General features: G+C 42.9%; 2 protein-coding genes across 3 annotated transcripts in view; one reads left to right on the top strand and one right to left on the bottom strand.

The window, feature by feature from the left end:
• The first annotated feature begins 1,339 nt into the window (after window positions 1–1,339).
• Window positions 1,340–21,284, top strand: THBS1 (thrombospondin 1). 2 transcript variants are annotated; one of them, XM_083611218.1, is made up of 22 exons: window positions 1,340–2,008; window positions 2,338–2,432; window positions 4,222–4,796; window positions 5,366–5,441; window positions 5,662–5,858; window positions 6,512–6,640; window positions 7,178–7,271; window positions 7,995–8,168; window positions 8,587–8,763; window positions 9,311–9,484; window positions 9,828–9,955; window positions 10,055–10,207; window positions 11,088–11,306; window positions 11,727–11,834; window positions 12,309–12,468; window positions 12,672–12,790; window positions 14,863–15,097; window positions 15,627–15,854; window positions 16,352–16,623; window positions 17,510–17,607; window positions 17,737–17,876; window positions 18,742–21,284. In XM_083611218.1, exons 2-22 carry the CDS (start codon window positions 2,366–2,368, stop codon window positions 18,747–18,749), a joined length of 3,531 nt encoding a protein of 1,176 aa, XP_083467344.1. In that variant the 5' UTR covers window positions 1,340–2,008; window positions 2,338–2,365; the 3' UTR covers window positions 18,750–21,284. The 2 variants fall into 2 exon arrangements, 1 of the variants encoding a protein (XP_083467344.1); XR_014547480.1 differs by having other exon boundaries at window positions 1,692–2,008; window positions 16,352–17,034; window positions 17,122–17,607.
• The window catches only part of FSIP1 (fibrous sheath interacting protein 1), a 95,662-nt gene continuing 87,529 nt past the window's right edge, over window positions 13,209–21,341 (bottom strand). The window contains exon 14 of the mRNA XM_083614907.1: window positions 13,209–14,364. The gene's annotated coding sequence lies outside the window, so the exon portion shown is untranslated. The remainder of the gene's footprint in view (window positions 14,365–21,341) is intronic.

The raw sequence follows: 21,341 nt of genomic DNA, 5'->3' as shown, positions 1-21,341 counted from the left end.
CCGCGGCGCTGAGATCTCACCGACGAGGGCCGGGAGTGCCCGGAGAGGGGGGGGGGGAGGCCGGGAGAAGGGAGAGCAGTCATTCCGCGTGAGCTGCTGGAGAGGCGCGGAGCTTTGGGTGGCATTGTTGTCTGAGCTGATGTCCAAACAGGAGCGAGCGCGCCGCGGAAAAGCACGGGAGGAAAGACGTGCTGGTGTTTGGAAAGGGGGGGGGGGCGATCATCGCCGCTCGGCTTTTCCTGATCTTCTATAAAAGGGAAAAAGGCAACCTCCCTCCCGTCCGAGGTGAGGAATGCCCGGCTCGAAAAGTTGGCTTCCTAGGTCTAACCCGCCTGATAAAGAATACGCATAGCGCCCCCAAGCGGGCGTAGAGGGCGCCATCAGGCGCAAGCCAACAAACGGAAGAGCGCGCGGCTCAGAAAGAGAAGGCGCGCAGTGATGTGTGTGAACTTGAAGGCAAACATTTCACTTCGTGTCTCCCTGCTGCCGCCTTCTCCGGGTTGCCTGAGCTGCCCCTCTGGCCATCGTGGGCCCACTGGGGAGCAGACACAGCAACCGCCCCCGCCTCCCCACCCTAAGATTGTATGTAGCTCAGTGGTAGAGCATGAGCTTCGCCTTTGCCTGCAAAAGGTAGTCCTGGATCAACCCCTGTGTTGTCTCCTGGGGATGTTCCCTGCCTGAACTACCGGAGAGCTGCTGCCAGCCCGTGTAGACAATACTGAACTAGATGGGCCGATGGCCTGGCTCGATATAAGGCTACTTCCTTTGTTCCTATCTATGTTCAAAGGGCGAGTGGGGTGAGCAGCCTCTGTCTCCTCTTGCTCCTTTACCTTCTAGGGTGTGAGAGCATTTGAGGAGCCGGCGCTGCTTGCCTGTCCTCTCCCTCGGGGCGGCCCCATCACCTGCTCACCTGGCCCCTCTCTTGGGCAAAACGGGCACCAGGGAGAGGAGGGCGTACAGTGGGGCCACGGCTGTTCACTACAGGAACCATCTCTGCTGGTTTGCCTTCCCTCGCTAGTGCCCCACCGAGAGGGAACAGTGCAGGTGAACGAGGGAGGGAGGGAGGGAGGATGAGGCCGCAGCTAACTTGTCTGAGCAGCTGCCTCTGCTAACTGGCATGCCTGAAGTCTCCCACTGGGCACCGGCGGGGGTGGGGAGATTGGACCAAGCGGGTGACAAATTCTCCCTGTTCTGCCGTTCAGAGAGAAGGGAGGAAATGAGCAGAGGTGGCCTCTGGTGCTTCCTTAGATACTACCCCTGGGCCCAATCCCCACCCCAAAAGAAGGACCCGATCTGCCCTTCTTGCTCACCCCGCCTTTCGTTGCCCACAAGAAAGAGAGAGATGCCCAACAGCCCGCAGCGAGGATTAGCAGGTCTCTAACTGTGCCTGCGCTCCGCATCTTGCATAAATGTGGGAATCCCCGCTCCAAGGCAATCAGCATCCCATTGATGGCAGGGACAAAACGCCTCATTGATCCGGGCAAGATCTTTCCCACCCACCCACCTTCCTCGCGCGTATCTCCCCCACTTCCTTTTGCATTTTTGCGAGGGGGGAGTGTGTGTGTGTGTGTGTGTCTTGTTGTGAGGTAACTGGATAAACACCAGCCCGCTTCCTGCCCGGCGGCTGCTGATTGGCTCTTGGGATTCTCAGGAATGCGAGCGACCCCTTAAAGGCGAGCGAAGCTCCTGCAGCAGCTCCAGTGCAAGCTGCCAGGAGTGAGAGCCAAGGGGAACCTGCGAGGGCTGCAGGCAACTGATCACCCGTTACAATCCAAGGATCCCTCGTTCTCTCTCGGACTGCTCCAGGGCCGGGGAGAGAGAGACCTGGGCTGAGGGGCATTGCTCGCTTGGGCTCCACACAGCCAGAGGCGCTAACGAAACCCAACTAAGGGCCATATCGGAAAGTCCGAGAGCTTCGCAAGGATATTTATCTCTCTCGGCTGGGTTACTACAAGAGATATTTACTCTTAGGGCTGGTTACTTCTTCGGATTCCTTACTTCTAAAAAGGTAAGTGCTGAAGAGCCAGCTTTCCTCTTGCAAGTTTGCAGTAATATTTCGAATGCGCAAAGGCGAATATTATACTACGGATGATCTTGTTTTGAAGCATGCATCTTTCCCGCTCTCTTTTCCTTCACTTTTCATCCTCCCTTCGTCTCCCCCCCCCCCTGTATTTTTGGTTTCTCTCCCGCCTTTGTATATCGTCTCCATCCCCCTCCCATCTTTTGCACACCTTTCCTCCCAGCCCGATTTCTTTTTGTCTGCCTCTAAGCTAACGCGGGTGTTTGGCCCGAGACCTTTGGAGTGACCAGGCTGCGGTTTCCCTTTCTTGTTTCAAGGTCGCTCCTTTGGGTCCAGATCCGTACCATGGAGTTACCGGGCGGCCTCTTTCTCCTCCTGATGCTGGGGGTCTGCGCAACGAACCGAATCCCAGGTAATCCGAATTTCGGGGTCGCGGAGCGGGAGGGCGGGGGAATGGCAGCCACTTCAGCCTAGATTTGGCGGGGAGAAGTCACTCGTGCCTTGTTAATAATATTTAAAGGTCAGGCTGGGACCGTTATAGTGGCGTTGGTTTTCGAAGAGTAGCCCGGCTACTTCTCTAGGGCGAGCGGGACTTCGGATTGGTGACTGTGGGCAGCGATCCCTTGCGTCCTATTGGGTGGATTCGCGGCTTCTGGGGCGGTTATCGCACTGGAGCAGTTGTGTTGCGAGGATAGCAAGCGTTGGGATTTCACAGAGCTCTTCTCCGGGTAGTAGGCAATGTCCTTGGTAGAGCCTATGCCCTGCACGCAGCAGGTCCCGGGTTTGGTTGCTGACAGGGGTGCCTGAAACTCTGGAGCGTAGAGCCCCTGCCAGTCAGTGTAGACAACGCTGGACTCTTGACTCGATTTAAGGCAGCTTCCTAGGTCCTTAGGCTGCGTTGACTGACGTGACTAAACTTCGGAAGAAACTCCGAAGGAGCCTTGCGCGAGCCCCTCACCTTTCCCCCCTCGGGCGCCCGAAAGGAGGAGTTTTGTTTCCCCTTGCCGCCACTTGTGGCTGCTGGGCGCGGAGTCTCGTGAGGCCGGCCACTAGCGCGGCGGACGTGGCTCCGGAGAGCGCTTGGGTGCCCTCTGCTCCCTCCCCCCGGGCCGCTTCTTCTCTGAGGGCTCGCAGCTTGGCGGGCTCGCTCCTGTGCGTCGAGCAGAGTGAGGCGGTTTGGCGCCCGGAGGGAGGGAGGCGCTTTCCCTCAGCGCTCGCTTTCCTGTAGGTGGCTCACACAAGCCCTTGTGGGACGCTCCAGACCAGACACACGAGCGGGGCTGGGAGGGCTGGGCAGGGGGTGGAAGCCGCAGACGTGCGGAGAGCGGGGTGAATTGATTTCAAAGAAGAGAGGCACCTTCGGCTCCCTGGACGTCTTCTCTCCACGTACATGTGTGTGTTAAGGCAAAGCACGCAGGACTTTTTAATGATTATTACTTCACCTCTTCCAAGGCTTAGTCCTGGCACTGGGCCCGGGTTCTGAGCTGAGCACTGCACTGTTCAAATGCCTTGCCTGAGGGCATGCCCGACCCCTTTCCCCAAGTTGCTTTGTAGCTTCTGTGAGTCAGCCCAACTCAGCTGCCTCTCTGTACCTGGAAGCCTGCACAACTGCCTTCCCACCTCCCAATATAGCCCAGAGCTCATTCCTTCTTCGGTTCTTCCCCTCACACAGTCTCCTGGCATTTGCCCTCTTCTCTCGACAGGCTCCCATTGTATATCTCTTTCCAGTTTGCCTCAGCCAGAGCCCCTTGAGAGGGCAAGGAAGGCAAGGAGAATTCCTGGAACCTACCTCACCAGGAAACTCCTGGTTTTCCAGGGTAGCTGGTCATGGATTGAAAGAGCTCTTTGCTCCCTTAGACCCTGAAGTTCAGCCAGTGAGGCAAAAGTGTGTGAGAAACTGGCTGGAACCATTGCAGCCTCTCCTCCATCACTGCTAACCTCCTGCAGAGCCTGGAGACTGTGACAGGGAGTTGCTCTGAGACTGGGGATGGTATAGATACTGAGAAGCAGATCACAGCTATTTGTTTCCTGGGAGCTGAATATTTTCTCTGGAAAGTCTGGCCATGATAAGTTCCTTTGAGTCACTTCCATACAATCCTGCTCCCGGCTTGTGATATTCAGTCCACGCTTCCACTTTCTCTCTCAACCTTTTGACAGAAGCCGATAATCAGTGTTTTCTGTTTCTTTCTTTCTCCTGCCAGAAAATGGTGATGATGACAGTGTTTTCGATCTCTTTGAGTTGATTGGTTTTACTCGCAAGGGAGCTCGCAAGGCACTAGGGGTGCATCCAGTCAAGGGACCCGAGACATCCAGCCCTGCCTACCGCATTGATGATGCCAACCGTATCCCTGCTGTTCCTGACTACAAATTCCAAGACATTCTTGATGCCATCCAAGCTGAGAAGGGCTTCATCCTGTTAGCAAACCTTCGCCCAATGAAGAAGATCCCTGGCACGCTGCTGGCTGTGGAGCGCAAAGACAGCTCTGGCTATGTCTTCAAGTTGGTGTTGAATGGCAAGGCTAAAACCTTGGACCTGAGTGTCTTCCCCAAGGAGGGCAACCAGAGTCTGGTGTCAGTGGAGGAAGTTGAGTTGCCCAATGCACAGTGGAACAACATCACCCTCCTAGTCCAGGAAGATCAGGCTCAGCTCTACGTGGGGTGTGTGAAGCTGATGAATGTTGAGCTGGAAATCCCTATTCAGAACATCCTCACCAGGGACCTGGCCAGCAGCGCCAGACTCCGCATTGCCAAAGGGGGAGTCAATGACAACTTCCAGGTAAGATGCCTTTATTGTGGTAGCAGGTTTGTGAGTTTATCTCAGGGATCTGACTTTATTCTGCTAGGAAGCAAAAGTGAAGCAACAGGTTTCAAAGACGGAGATATTTCTTTCCCCTGGTTTTTATCTGTCATTAAAAAAGAAGCATCTGCCCTTAGGGTTAGAGAAAAAGAGAGGGTTTTTTAACTTTTTCTGCCCCAGATGCAAAAATATCTACCATTCCTTTCAAATGTGAGGTTTAAATCACCTGCAAGTCTCATATTTACATTAACAATTGATCCTTGTCCATGACAAAGACAATGTGAAGGAGAGGAATTTTATAGTTAGCTACCATTCTGACTATATGGGTGTTTCTTTACATTTGCATTACAAATCTAGCTTCTTTTAGCTTCATGTGCAAAAATCTCCTCATTTTTAGCACATAGAACAAGTCTTTATTCAATAATCACTCCACTTAAATTGGGAAATTTGTATCAAATGTGAATAGAATATTTTGAAAATGTATTTTTTTTGCAATGGTACCCTTTCATTTTTCATCAAAAGCTGACAATAAATGCATTGTTTTTAAGGGAATGCTGCAGAACGTGCGGTTTGTGTTTGGAACCACAGTGGAAGCCATCCTGAGAAACAAAGGCTGCGAAAGCTGTAAGTCTGCAATATGTCTCCATATTTGCTGACTTACTAAAGATATGTATTTGATGTATGTGAAAGAACAGTGAGAGAAGTTTCATCACACAGTAAACTGCAAAGCATTGTAAACTAAGAAACTTCTGTTACAAAGTGCTATGTATTTTTTAGTCTACTCTCTAATTCTGTGAGATTATATATCTCTATAATATGTATGCCCCTTTCCCTTTTGTTTTAGCCACCAGAAGAGTTATTATATTGGACAATCCCATGAATGGCTCCCGTCCAGCCATCCGTACTAACTACATTGGCCATAAAACAAAAGACATCCAGGCAATCTGTGGATTCTCCTGTGATGAACTAAACAATGTGTTTATAGAATTGCAAAGTCTGCGTGCCCTGGTTACAACACTTAAAGATTCAGTCAGCAAAATGGTAAGTGGCTGTTAAATACACAATAATGAAACAGGGACAATGGGTTTCTAAGGGCTCCTTGACACATACAAGCCACCAGCTGCTTATATTCTGCAAACAAACAATTGCATGTAATAGAAGGCAGGCTTGTAAACAGACACTCCCCTGTGGTGATTAAGAATCTCCCTCAGGGGACCAGGCAGGGAACTTCATCACCCAAGCTGTTTGTATGTCACAGACTGACTAACGTAAGTGTGGACCGACATAAGTAGATACTACCGACAGCAATCAGCAGCCATTTCTAGCATGGAGGTGACTGTTTCTACAGTGACCAAAGTCACAGGAATGGCAGATGCAGGCAGCATTCATGAGTAGACTATTTTACCTTGAAAACCTCCCTTATGGTCCCACACATGGGACCCAACTGAGAAAATAAATGGCTAACTTGCATGTATGAACTGATCCATGCAGCATGATCTTGTCCCATGTTTCTTTGAAGCGAGCCATGCACTATTCAAGTGTAAGTGCTTATGGTTTCCACCTAAGTGCCCTTACTTGGAAGCAGGATTCATTAAAATTAATGCGGTTGAGTATAATTTGTTGAAGTAATTTCTTTACTCTTTAAGTGTGAAATTCAGATTGATCTAAATCCACTTTAAAACTTTCTTTTTCAGGATGGTATTTTTCAGGAAGTGGGTGCTACTCGGTATAGGACAAGTCCTGGAGTATGCATCCATAATGATGTTATGTATCAAAACACAGCTGAGTGGACAACAGATAGTTGTACTACATGTACTTGCCAGGTAAAGACTCCTTACTGTTAATATAATTTGTGAGTATTTGATTTGCCATGGAGAAGGCTGCAGTGTGTTTTTGGATGGCTGATATGTGCAAGGACACTCTGAAGGCTGCATCTGCACACACTTTGAGCATTCACGTGTCCAGGTAAACACCTGAACATACCTGGGAACATTAGTCCATTGAATTCTGAGTTAAAAGAACCTCAGGCTGAAAAGGTGCTGATTCTCTGGCAAGAGGAGGGGCTGTTTAATTTTTTCTCTCTCATAGGGATTATTTCTTTAATGTGAATTGAACTGTGGTTCTTTATATATTGCTGGCACCTGATACGATCTTAAGATTTTGTTAGCCTCTAAAATTACTTTAAAGAACAGGGTGGGAAGGTGGGGTTGTGAGTCTGTTTCACAGAATTAGAATTAATATCCAGATTGGTCCAAAATATCTTTGAGAAACATCTCTGATGTAATTCTAGCATTAAGCAATTCTGAGGTGAAAGAGTAAATTTTCATACATGTTTGTCAATATTGTCTTTCCTTATTTAGAACTCCGTTGTTATGTGCCATAAAGTATCTTGCCCTCTCATGCCTTGTTCCAATGCCACCGTTCCTGATGGAGAATGCTGCCCACGATGTTGGCGTAAGTAGTTTAGGCTCCTTAACATTTTCAACTACATGGTTCCACTAGAAGCTGTGTTGTAAAATATACTGCTATGGCAGCAAATATACCATAGTTAAGTTGCTGGGCAGGGTTTGCACATAACACTACACTATGGTTTAATAAACCATAGTTTAATATGTCATTACTTTGGGTTGTGGTGCAGACTAGACCATTGTTTTCATGAAGTTTGATGAACAAGAAATAGAGATAGGTTTGAAGCTATTTGATTAAAAAAATGTTTCAGTGCAGAACAGTGTGTTTTAATGAGATAAATGGAGTGAAAAATTATGAGTCATGGGAGTGTGTAGAGTGTGTGTCTGAACTTAACAATACCTAGCTTATCTTTTGGTTACAATTTTATTAATGTTGTTAATATTGTTTTATAGAATAACAAATCAACCCAGCATTTATAATCATATAATATGACTTTTGCTTCAATGTTGATGTTTATTTTATTTTTTAGTTGTTGCTTTGTTAACGTTTTATAGATTGTAATTGTTTTACTGATGCTCTGTTAATTATTATTTATGATGTATGCTGTATTTGTGGTCTATTATGTTCTATCATGTTATTGTTTTTTATTGTTTGTAAGCTGCTTTGGAATTCATTTGAATGAAAAGCGGCATAGAAATATAATAAATCAAACACATGATAGAAAATTTATTGCATAGGATTTAAATAGGGAATTGCTTCTTTTTACAGCCAGTGACTATGCAGACGACATTTGGTCTCCTTGGTCTGAATGGACTACCTGCTCTGTGACCTGTGGCAATGGCATTCAACAGAGAGGTCGCTCTTGTGATAGAATCAACCATCGCTGTGAAGGCTCTTCTGTACAAACACGAATTTGCAATATGCAGGAATGTGATAAGAGATGTAAGCATTTCATTTCTTTACTTTGAAAACAATGCAACCTGTTCTTGTCCTGAGCTTTCAATATGTTGAGAAATTCTGATTAATACTTCATGCTAGCACTATTAAGTTGCTTGCAAATTGCCAATTGCTGACAAAAGGAGCTGAGATAAGATAGTTGACTACTGTAATTAATTACTGTGTAAATCATTGTTCAATTACTGTGTAAATTATTGCTTATCTTGACATGCACAGCATCAAGTGTAATGACTCTCAGTACCAAGTGTGTACCATTGCCATCTTTCTATTATTGCAATATGTTGGTTTCTTACTTGAATTGAATTTCAGCAATTCTATATTGCCGCTAGTGCCAGAAGAAAGCGACAAATTGCTTAAAAGAGCTTTAATCCTCATAGTTGGTAACAGCTGTGTCTGTTTATAGTCAAACAGGATGGTGCCTGGAGCCACTGGTCCCCTTGGTCTTCCTGCTCTGTTACTTGTGGAACTGGAGTGATCACTAGAATCCGGCTGTGCAACTCTCCACTACCTCAGATGAATGGCAGAGAGTGTGAGGGAGAGGCAAGAGAAAACAAACCATGCCAGAAAGATCCTTGCCCAAGTAAGTTTAGTCTTAAAAGATGAGTGTTCTGTGCAATAATTAATGTTTCCAATACTCCATTGCTTGTTATGTAGGTGAATAGTGTATAGCTAAGGTATGGCATTGGATGCCATAAGATAAGTGGTACCCACCAACCTGGATGGCTTTGGAAGAGTTTAGACTAATTAACAGAGTATAAGGCTTTCAATGACTATTAGTCATGATGCTTGGGTTCTGCTTCCACTGTTGCCGGCAGTATGCCCCTTAATACTAGTTGCTGGGAATCACAAGTGTGGAGGGTGCTGTTGCAGTTAGATCTGGCTCATGGCCTATCTACAGCAATTGGCTGGCCACTGTGAGACCAGGATTCTTAACTACATTGCTTTGGCCTGATCCAGAGATGGCACTTCCCCACCCCACCCCACCTTTTTTTAAAGGAACATCACAGCCTGAATTTTTCAACATCTAGATTTGTTTGTGATTAGGCATATGAAGGTACCAAGGGCAGTTGTGCTCTGTTCCCTGGATGCTAATAGTTGTGGTTTTTTTAAAATCCTTTTTTCTTTAGTAAATGGTAACTGGGGACCATGGTCACCATGGGACACCTGTCCAGTCACCTGCGGAGGGGGCCTTCAGCAGCGCGGTCGTCTCTGCAACAATCCTGCGCCCCAGTATGGAGGGAAGGATTGTATTGGTGATGCTAAGGACACCCAGATCTGCAACAAGCAGGATTGCCCAATTGGTGAGTAATGACCTATTTTGAAGTATAAAATGGTGTTTGGTAGCTCTGCTCTGTCATCTTCAGAAGGATGTAACTATTTGTCTAAGTTTTCCCATTGGAAAAAATATATATCGAGATACAGCCACATCTTGGCTGTATGCTGGACAAAGCTGTTCATATTTCTTAATTGTGTAATTTAGAGTAGAAAATGATAAGAACAACCAGTGCAAAGAAAGTCAAATTAAAACTGAGCTGATTTATAAAAACACAGAAGAGTATTTGTTAAATTTATCTACCTTGCTCGCCACCATTGCCCTGCACGAGGCTAATAACCTTCTGGAATGTCACCTTTATCTTCTCTCAGATGGGTGCCTGTCTAACCCTTGCTTTGCGGGAGCTACATGTACTAGTTTTCCTGATGGTTCCTGGAAATGTGGTGCCTGTCCTGCTGGCTATCGTGGAAATGGAATTAAATGCAAAGATATTGATGAGGTAAGGCGACTGGAATTGCTTATTTATATAAAATGTAGGACTGAACTGTAAGTAAAACTACAGCTAATTTTCCCTCCGTCACCTTCTTTCATACTCCAGTGTCAAGAGGTCCCAGATGCCTGCTTTGTCCTTGGTGGAGTCCACAGGTGTGAGAATACTGAGCCTGGATACCATTGCCTACCTTGCCCACCACGCTTTTCTGGACCACAGCCCTTTGGTCGAGGTGTGGAGAATGCAATAGCAAACAAGCAGGTACTGCCAAAATATGAAAAGGTCCCTGCTCCTAAAACCTCGCCCCTCCCCTTTTTCATTTATGAGACATGCCCAGGAGGGGGAAAAGAACAAGTTCAATACATTATTCTAGAAATTCAAGTTGCTCTGAAAGGAGAGTATGCATATATTTAACATCTGAAAAGAATTCTAGGGTGAATTCACACTATTGCATTCCGCCACATGATTTTGCTCACAGATCTGCATGGATAATGGCTAACGTGAATCAGGGGGGAAACATCATTACCATGATCATAGCTGTACTTTCCTAGCAGCCACAACAATGAAAGAAATGAGGCCTGGCCTGTACAGCCTAGTTCATGCCAGTTTTTATGCATAGCATAGACTGGCTCCAAGGACAACGTATCTATACTATGTGCTTCAATTAAATTAGTTTAGAATGAATGCTTCTAAAATCTTGAAAGCAATAGCATCATGACATGGTAGCTTTAAGCATATTCTTCCACACTTCCATCTTCAGATATTGCTATAATTAAAGGCTTGGATCCTAGCTTTTCCACCTCTTCCCTCTGCAGTCCTCCATAACGCTTGCAAAATTGCTCATGGGGGCAATGGACCTTGGGAATGGTGTGGAATGTGGTCTGGGGCCCTGTAGATGGATGGATTTGAAATAAATAAACATTCTCTGTATGTGAGCACATCCAAGCCTAAGCTAGTAACTAACATATTATATAGGATGCCTTGTTCTTTTAAAACAAAAGCCATACTTGGCTACTGTATTCATGGAGAAGTATTCTCTTTTTTTAAAAGGCTTCCATGTGTTGCTATCTCAAAATAACAAAATGATAGACACATTTCTTGCATGTAATCTTAATTTTCTTGTGTCCATTTGGTCTCTTAGATCTGTAAACCACGTGACCCATGTAAGGATGGAACTCATGACTGCAATAAGAATGCCAAGTGCACTTACCTTGGCCACTTCAGTGACCCTATGTATCGCTGTGAATGTAAGCCAGGCTATGCTGGTAATGGCATTATCTGTGGAGAAGACACAGACTTAGATGGATGGCCAAATACAAACCTGCCCTGCGTTGCCAATGCTACCTACCACTGCAGTAAAGTAAGCCAATTTCTACATATTCATATTCTCTCTCTCTCTCTCTCTCTCTCTCTCTCTCTCTCTCTCTCACACACACACACACACACACACACACACACACACACACACTCACACTCACACTGAATGAATGTACGCACCACGAACATTTGAACAATAATATCCATACCTTAAAAGAAATAAAAAAACTGTCAGTTAGTGTACCTGAGTAAAATGCTTATGCATAAATTTGTTGAAATAACACCTGTGTCAGATTATGGCTCATACATAGCTTTTACAGTTGCCTACTTTGGACAATATTTGAATGGTACTATGGACTGACACCATCAAAAACAAAATCTAGGAAATATAATCTTACAATCTGAGCACCTGGATGTGTGGTATTTAAAGGTGGATAGTAAATAATTGTTTCTTTTTCTGCAGGATAACTGTCCCAACCTTCCCAATTCTGGGCAAGAAGACTATGATAAGGATGGAATTGGTGATGCTTGTGATAATGATGATGACAATGACAACATTGTAGATGACAGAGTAAGTCTCGTGGAAACAGTCCTGTTCTGTCTGTGGTTTAGATAATATACATTTTTGCCCCATACCTGGGGGCTATTTGCAGAACTTCAGCTTGGCAGTCACTGTAGGAAATTGCAGGCACTGATATTTTGGAATGCATTTAAAGAGAAGCACAGTAAAGTATTATCAGAGTTTTGTATTTTCAACAGCTGCAGGGATCCCATGCTTAAAAAGGTTTACTTGGTACTTCAAATTATAGCATCATTCTGCTTCAGCAAGTAGATAGGAAAATTCCAGAGCACAGGGGACTGGCCTTAGCTTCTCTTTCAGCTCCCTCTGTCACACTGTCCATATGGATGTCATCCTATCAATGCCTTTGCTTACTGCCTTTATTCAAATAAATAGTCAACAAATTTCTTATAAATCTAAAAGTGCATGCATGCTTGTATGTTTATGTTTTTTTAACATGGCTTCTTTATTTTCTTTCTTCTACAGGACAACTGCCCATTCATCTACAACCCACAACAATATGACTATGATAGGGATGACGTTGGTGATCGCTGTGATAATTGCCCATACAATCACAACCCAGATCAGATAGACACTGATAACAACGGAGAAGGAGACGCGTGTGCTGTGGATATTGATGGAGATGGTACAGTTTTGTTGTTTTTCTTTTTCTACCCCCCCCCCCAATCACCACACAATTTCTTAGTCATCTACAAGTTGCCCAAATTCAACTGGTTTCCTTTAGTTATTTCCTTTTAGTTACTAGCTTCATTTGGTCCCACTATATGTGTGTACTATTTAGACATGTTACCAAGGTCACTAAAATATCTAAACTATTTGTATTTTTAGGCATTCTTAATGAAAGAGACAACTGCCAGTATGTATATAATGTGGACCAGAAGGATACAGATTTGGATGGTGTTGGAGATCAGTGTGACAACTGTCCTATGGAACACAATCCAGATCAGGTCAGCTTAATTCTTTGGCCTATAAATGTACATGGACATTCAGTTTTTATTAACTCTTTGATATCTGCTATTTATCACACACACCCCTGCAATATATGCCAGTTGGCAGCCTAATGAGGAATACAAAATTGTTTATAACTGGGACGTGTGTGGAAAACCTTGATTTCTTTTTTAAAAAAATGCATGAGGCATCCAAGTGCATAAATCATTTCTGTATGTCATGTTAGATGCAGTATATTCTACTAATAGAAAAACCACATGGATAACCATGAGTAGCTTAAGTTCATTAATTTCAGAGGTTCTACTCTGAGTAGAATACCACCCATTATGGTTTGGAATCACTGTAGAAAGCATACATTCTGTATTGGAGCCACATCAGCTAGTAGCATAACTACCAAATGGGGGAAAAGATCTCTGGTATCATCACAGTGATATTTTATTAAATACAGGCTGGTTAAGATAAAGGAACCTGCACAGTGCTACAGCATGACACTCTCATGTTTCAGATATTTAGCATTAAAGCAGAACATGTGCTGAACAATGAAGGGTGTGTTTGCAAGGAATGTATATCCATGACACAAGATGTCCTGAGGCCAAGAGGGCAGTGAATTTAGATTCACATAAACAATCACACGCAAAATGCTTTGCTAAGGACAAAAGTTAAAGCTATATAGAATGCTAACATCACAAAGTTGTTTTCTCCACTATTAGAAAAGCTGAAAGGCACATCCCACCATAAATATATATAACCTAATTAAACTTTGCCTGTTTAAAGGCTTGGAAATAAGAGGGAAGCCCAACCCATCCCATTTAATTTGCTAGATCTAATGCAGCAATGGGTGAAGCTTGTGCAGTCATGTCATGTACAAGGCAGTAGGATTAATAGCTTCAGGGGCATACCTTGGATGCTTGAGTGGTCTCGGCAAAATTGGAGGAATCTAGATCTGTTTTTCATGTTACCCTGTGGGCAGTGTTGGCTAAAAGGATGCTTACAATAAAAGAATCTGTTTTTAATGCCCCTGTACTTCTGCTAGACTATTTTTTTAATGAAAGGGTTCTCTCCAAAGTAGTGTATAGCAGACCACAGTGACAATGGACTGCAAGTATTCCTGAAGTGCTGAGTGTCTCAGGCGACTCGTTTTAAGTTGCAGAAAATGCCCCTCTTCAGCTAGCAGTTAATGTGATCAGTTGATTTTTGGGTGACTATATTTCTCAATGGACCATCAGCAGTAACACGAAGCTGGATAACTTAGGGCAATCTGATTAATATTGTAGTCTGCATCTAGAGGTCTTAGGGCCATATTTTAGAAAGTAAGCAGCCTGATGTACTATTTGCAGTTTGTATGTACTTTTATATCATGACACTTCTAAAAGAATGTTCTAGCATTTAATCAGTATGTGGCAAAAAACATTATGGTTGGTATTACCTTAAAAGTGGGTCATTACTGTACAGCAGTAGCCTTAACACAGGCATAGCAGTGAGGTAAATAGAAAATATTCATCCAGTTATACAGCATTTGTGCCCAGAAGGTACAAAGTGCACAATAAAGCAGAAAGTGGCGCTTTTATCTCATCTGAAAAAGTAAACAAACAAGAGATTAACACATTCTGGCATGGAAATTACATGGAAATTCCTGCCAAGTAAAGGCAGAAACCACACCATTCTCTCAGGCCCTGGTGCTTTGAGGAATACATTTAAGCAATAAGATGTCTGAAGACAACCCAAAACAAGTTGGGACAGGTGGTTTTCTTTCTTTTTTTGTCTGTGGACATTAACATTAGCAAATTACAAGTGTGCAATAGCTGTCATACCACCATACAAAGAGAACTCCTATGCCTGCCAACCTGTTAGTTCACTTCAATAAAGCTCCATGCATGCGAGGACTGCCTATGCAGAGCTGTTCCCTCAAATGGCATGACCAGCTGGAGTCCTGACCATTGGAACTTCACTAGCAAGAAGCCACTGGATGGGCCAAGACAGTCTAAATTATTAGGAATCTTTTTAAGATAGTTCTAGTTGGTACCCTTTTTAAAATGCTTTACTTGAACATGTTCGTCCATTTTCCTTTCAGACGGATTCTGACTCTGACCGCATAGGAGACAAATGCGATAGCAACCAGGACATTGACGAAGATGGCCATCAAAATAATCTTGATAACTGTCCCTATGTGCCCAATGCAAACCAAGCTGACCATGACAAGGATGGAAAAGGTGACGCCTGTGATCACGATGACGATAATGATGGCATCCCTGATGACAAAGACAATTGCAGACTGGTTGCCAACCCAGACCAACTTGACTCTGATGGTAAGAAAAATTATTCACTGTCAACTTCTCTAACTATACTAGGAGGGATTGTCTAGCATTAAATTAAACACACAGTGTAGTGTTTAATCATCCTTTTAAGGGGGAGAAAATCCTTAATGGCAACAAAACATATTCTGCTTGTTCAGATGGAGCAGCTCCATGTGAATGGGTCTACACATTTCACTGAAATGCTGTAAGAGGGTGTTTATCACGCAGACTGGGGAGCCTTTGGAGATTTGGGCCTGGAACTGTATTTTAAAAGGGATATAGGTGGAGAGAGAAAAGAAGTTTAAGGAAATTATCAAATGTGCACTTTGGATGCTATTTGTTAGTGTAACTAGTATAATAGTTATTGATGTCAAGTAATGGTGGTTTCGGTAGCACAGTTAAATTCTTGGATTAATTACATTAGATATTTTAGTATAACATCATACTGCCAATCTGAAATGCACATTTCCTTTTTAAACTCTCACATATTTTTTATTTCTCTCCCACTCCTCCACCATTTCCTTTCTTTCTCTTGGACTAGGTGATGGACGTGGAGATGCATGCAAAGATGACTTTGACCAAGACAAGGTGCTGGACATTCACGACATCTGCCCCGAGAATGTTGACATCAGTGAGACAGATTTCCGCCGATTTCAGATGGTTCCCCTGGATCCTAAGGGCACATCTCAGAACGATCCTAATTGGGTTGTTCGTCACCAAGGCAAAGAACTGGTTCAGACTGTCAACTGTGATCCTGGACTTGCAGTTGGTGAGCAGGCGATTTGGGGTTTTCCTTTCTGTGTTTATTGTAGAAAGTGTCATTTGTCTCTGGATGATAACTATTCACTTAAAGGCTCGGCTGAAAGTACACACAATACTTGCCTGCATAATATAATTTAGCAAGTGGTTCACTTATATTCAGATTCTAAGGTCTCCATCCCTCCATAGTGGTGTAGCCCTAAGCCAGCCTGTCTGCCTGCCTCTGTGACAGCAGAGCAGCAAAGGCAATAGGTTGTGGTCCTACCTATCTGCTACGTCCACTATGACTTCAAAGCAAATCTTTCCATATCCCAAAGAGTCACATGAAAACCTGTGGCCAAAGGAAAATAAATCAAAGAAGTCTTGTGGTAGAATCTCTAAATACAGTACTTCACACCAGTGAGCCTTTGGAAGAGGCTGAGGCCTTAATTAATCATAAGGGGAACTGACCATTCTTGCAGTTTAAGAAAGACTAAAAATCTCTCCTTTTTTCTCCCTTTCACTCAGGCTACGATGAATTTAATGCTGTTGATTTCAGCGGCACATTCTTCATTAATACAGAAAGGGATGATGATTATGCTGGCTTTGTGTTTGGTTATCAGTCCAGCAGCCGTTTTTACGTAGTCATGTGGAAGCAAATCACCCAGTCTTACTGGGATCCAACACCAACCAAAGCTCAGGGATATTCCGGTCTTGCTATCAAAGTAGTGAACTCCACCACAGGTCCTGGAGAACACCTCCGTAATGCACTGTGGCACACTGGAAATACTCCTGGACAGGTAAGAGATTGTTTCTGTTAATAAATAAAACCTTCCTTTCTGCAATCCTTGGACTATTACTATTGTAGAAAGAAAAATCAGATTTGAAGGATATTAAATAACAATATAAGATAAGAACGCACAAGTCTCTTTCAAAAGTCTTGTGCACAACAGGATTAATGTAAATAACTTTCTGCATTCAATTCAGTAGAGGAGGGTTGTACCCAACTAAGCCATTCTCTGAGCAGGCCCACTAAACTCAATGAACTTTAGTTAGTTATGTCCATTTGTTTCAGTGATATGACTTAATTGGATTCAGACCTTGGTGTTTACATCTGTCACTGCTTATTCACACATTATGTTTGTCCACAAGAGAATGCTCATTTTGACACAAATATGTACCGTATGAATAAGCTCTCAGAATTCCATTTAGTACCGTGCTCGCTTCGGCAGCACATATACTAAAATTGGAACGATACAGAGAAGATTAGCATGGCCCCTGCGCAGAATTCCATTTAGTACCAACGGGATTTTCTTCGAACAATTCAATTAACAGCATCATACATTCACTTAAGGCTATTTCAAATGTGGTAGGTGGGTGGAACAGGAAGAGCAATGTTTGTGTTTCCTGTATCTTTAGCTTCAGGCACCTCCCTCAGAGGACAAAATGCACAACCTGCCCACAGAGAAACAGAAAGAATAGGAAGCCCGAGGCCATTGGGCACGCTGTTCATCCCCTTTTGCCATGTCAATTCAATCTTTATTATGGTCAAAGACCAGACAACAGAAATCACAACACGTACCACTACACCATCCATGTCTGAAATGACATTCCAAGCATAGTTGATTTCAAAGACTTGTACCAGCATAATGTCATGTGTAATTTAACTACGTATTTGCTTTTCAGGTGCGGACTCTGTGGCATGACCCTCATCATATAGGCTGGAAAGATTTCACTGCCTACAGATGGCGTCTGAGTCACAGACCAAAGACTGGTTACATTAGGTAAGCTTTGCAAAGTTTCTAAAGCAACTTTAGAAGGACAAATACAATTTGGCAATAGCTAATTTTATAGTTGCAAAATAAGCATTCTATATCATGGCTGAGGTTAATTACTGTTTCTCTTTACTGCAGAGTTGTAATGTTTGAAGGAAAGAAGATCATGGCTGATTCTGGACCAATCTATGACAAAACCTATGCTGGTGGTCGTTTAGGATTATTTGTCTTCTCTCAAGAAATGGTGTTCTTCTCAGATCTTAAATATGAGTGCAAAGGTAAGAATCCATATTTCCGAAGCTAAGTTTGTTTTCCTGAAATTGTTGGTGAAATATCACCATACTTTAGCTTTACACATTCAAAAGGTTTTGATGAAAAAGTAAAGAAATCTGTAACTCTTTGGCTACAACGCTTGGAAAAGAGGAAAAATTATATTTAATATCAAGAGTGATGTAAAAATATTTACGGCACACAAGGTTTGCCATTGAAAATAGAACTGTTGAATTTGAATCTATATTCAACAGCCTCTAGGTAAAGGTAAAGGTACCCCTGACCATTAGGTCCAGTCGTGGACAGTTCTGGAGTTGCGGGCTCATCTCGCTCTATAGGCCAAGGGAGCCGGCGCTTGTCCATAGACAGCTTCTGGGTCATGTGGCCAATATGACTAAACCGCTTCTGGTGAACCAGAGCAGCGCACGGAAACGCTGTTTACCTTCCCACCGGAGCGGTACCTATTTATCTACTTGCATTTGACGTGCTTTCAAACTGCTAGGTTGTCAGGAGCAGGGACCAAGCAACGGGAGCTCACCCCATCACAGGGATTCGAACCGCCGACCTTCTGATTGGCAAGCCCTAGGCTCAGTGGTTTAGACCACAGCGCCACCTGTGTCCCTTTCAACAGCCTCTAGTGATATGCAAAAATTAAGTCACTCTATCAGAGCTAGATAGCTGTGTTGCATAGGTGGCCACTTCATAAAAAAGCTTGGAGCAATTCAGCTACACATCTGACATTTTGAAAGGGAAACGTGCAATTACTATTTAAGATGCAAAACAGACAATTGAGAAGCTAATTGTAGCTGCTTGATTACTAATGTATCAGTGTAAACAGAGTGACAAATTACTATTTTTCCTTTCTTCTTGCAGATCCGTGATCACAAAGGCAGTTGATACAGAAATTATTTTGAAATGCTGTATTGTACCTTCTGAGAAGTTTAGTTTCTACAAACCCGGGGACCATTTTTTTTAATTGCTCTTCACTTTCTTCTGCCTTTACAAAATAGACTCAAAATACATGATCTGCCTCAAGAGAATGCTTTTGAGAGAGAAAAAACAGCAAAGTACACTTCATTTCTGACCTCTGTTGGCACAGAAGAAAACAAATGTATTTTGTGAATAAGAACATTCCTTGCCTCAGGAGCAAATAGTCACTTCTGTAAGAAAGGCATTTGTGTAGCTGGGCATTGTCACTGCCTCTCTTTAACTGGAGGTCCAACGGAGTAGCACTTTTGTAATAAGACTATCTTTATGCTGTGTTGTGGACTACTTAAAAATGAAATATATACTTCAGCTTGTGGGAGATGAGGGGGACAGGAAAGAGACTAGCAGAAGTTGGAGGCAAATGCCTCACTCTCTGAAAGGGGACTATTCTCCCTGGGGTTTACATCTTAATTGGAGGGACTGTTACATATCTGACTAATAGCCTGATCCTCTGCATGTTTGCTCCTATGCAAGTCCCAATCAGAGTTACTCCCACATAAGAATGCATAGGATTACAGCCTAAATCTCTTTCAATTAATAAGGAACTACTTTGCTTGATTACATCGGAAAACTAGCTGGCTAGCCCCAGGCATCATTAACAAATGTTAAAAATTCAGTTGTGGGGTAAGAGGGGTAACAATATTGGCACACTGGATTACACCAGTTTAGTGAGAAAGGGGATGCAGAGGAACAGAGGGGGAAAGCAAGTTTACATGTGCCAATGCATGATAACAAACATGCACAGGTTTGATACCAGCAACAGGCAGTGCAGATGTAGCAAGAACACTGAAGTGCCAAAGAGCACTTTCAGCTCAACTTAGCACTTGTATTGGCCTTCAAGGAACAATGTTTTTTTCTTATATTATGGTTACAAAGGCACAAAAGATGACAAACACAATTAAAATACAAAATTCTTTTCTACAAAATGCAATGGACTTTTTTTTAAACAAACAAACGTGTTTTTAAAGCATTGATTTTTGTAGAATTGTAGATAAAGAAAATGTAAAATATTTATTTTTACCTATCCTGTCTGTTATGAATAAGAAAGGACTCTAGATTAAAACAGTAAAACAATGCGTCAAGACTATCCACATAATTTTTGCAATGTCTCCATGACTGTAAGATTGTAAATACAGGTTATTTATTGTTCTATAGTGAATCTAGACAGTAGTGTGTGAAGATATTTTAGCTGTAAAGAGCAGGTTTTCCAGAAGCAATGTGGGGCACAGCAAAATAAAAAATAAAAAAAAGCAGTGGGAGAGGGGGAGGTTGGCTTTTTGTTTTGTTATCAGTGTGTTCTTCTTTCTTCCTCTGTACAAGACAACTGGCAAAGTAGCCTAGTAGGGCTACCCTACTGCTGCATTGCCAAACCACAAAAATGTTTAAATATTGATTGCCCAGATCTCTCCTGTCGGAGAGGTAATAGCTTTCTATTAACACTGGCCATAATCCTCTGTCAGTCCGTACTCTTCTCATTTCAGAGGGATTTGCATGAGAGATGCTATCAATGGATTGTTGCCTTTATCACCTTTGTTATACTTGTATGTTGCTAGTGCATTCTATCGGTCCATGTGTCAGACAAAGAAGAAAATCCCTGTCCTAGGGAGGAGGCAGACTAAAGGAAGAAGTGGCATAAGAATGTTTGATTTTGCAGATCGCACACCTCAGATACCAGCGTGTGGTTGCTGGAGCATAAGTGCCTCACTGGTGGGATTTCAGGAGCAATTTTTTAAATTAAGAAAGACTGCTCGTGGTATAAGGGGCAGTAAAACTTTTATCTACGAGCCTCTTCTTACTAAGAAAAAAAAGAATGTCAAAGGTGAAAGTTTATGTACAAATATTACCTCATTGTTGTGTGACTGAGAAAAGGAAGAGAGAGAAAAACCTTTGGATCAAGCAGAGTTTAAATATCTAACGAAATTTAAAGCTACTGTAGTATTAAGGAGAAACAAAAGATTGCAAGCTGTATATAGTCAAGATTGTTTTTTGGTTTTTTTTGCAGAATTACATATTCCCAGTAAGAAAACAGCATTGAAGCAATGCTGAGAACAATTTGTGATACTGTGTTCGATGGTTTCACCCCCTGTCATCTTGCATACCATTCCTTGTATTTGTATAAATTATTGTTTTCATTACTGTTGGAATAGTTAATCTTCTGTTTGTGTAGATATGCTATTTAAATAATTTATCGTGAAATGCTACCTGTAGAGCTAGTGTTTCTATTTTTATAAAACATTTGCACACTGAATTGAAGAATTGTTTGTTTCCCATCCCCAGTGTTGTTGCTCTTAGTATGTTTTTTTTTCTAAAAATGAGCATATTTTGTACACACGTTTAACCATTTTACAACTTAAAAGCTGTGTAAATTGTACAATAATGTTTCTTACATACAAGAAACAATAAACAGATACAAAAATCTATATTTACAACCTCTGGGGTTAGTTTCATATGTTCCTTCCTCCTACTGATGTTATAAAACCTGCCAC

The sequence above is a fragment of the Podarcis filfolensis genome, assembly GCF_964270895.1.
Source record: "Podarcis filfolensis genome assembly, chromosome: 1".
NCBI lineage: Eukaryota > Metazoa > Chordata > Lepidosauria > Squamata > Lacertidae > Podarcis > Podarcis filfolensis.
The sequence above is the reverse complement of the archived record's forward strand: the minus strand, read 5'-3'. Positions and strand labels throughout refer to the sequence as shown.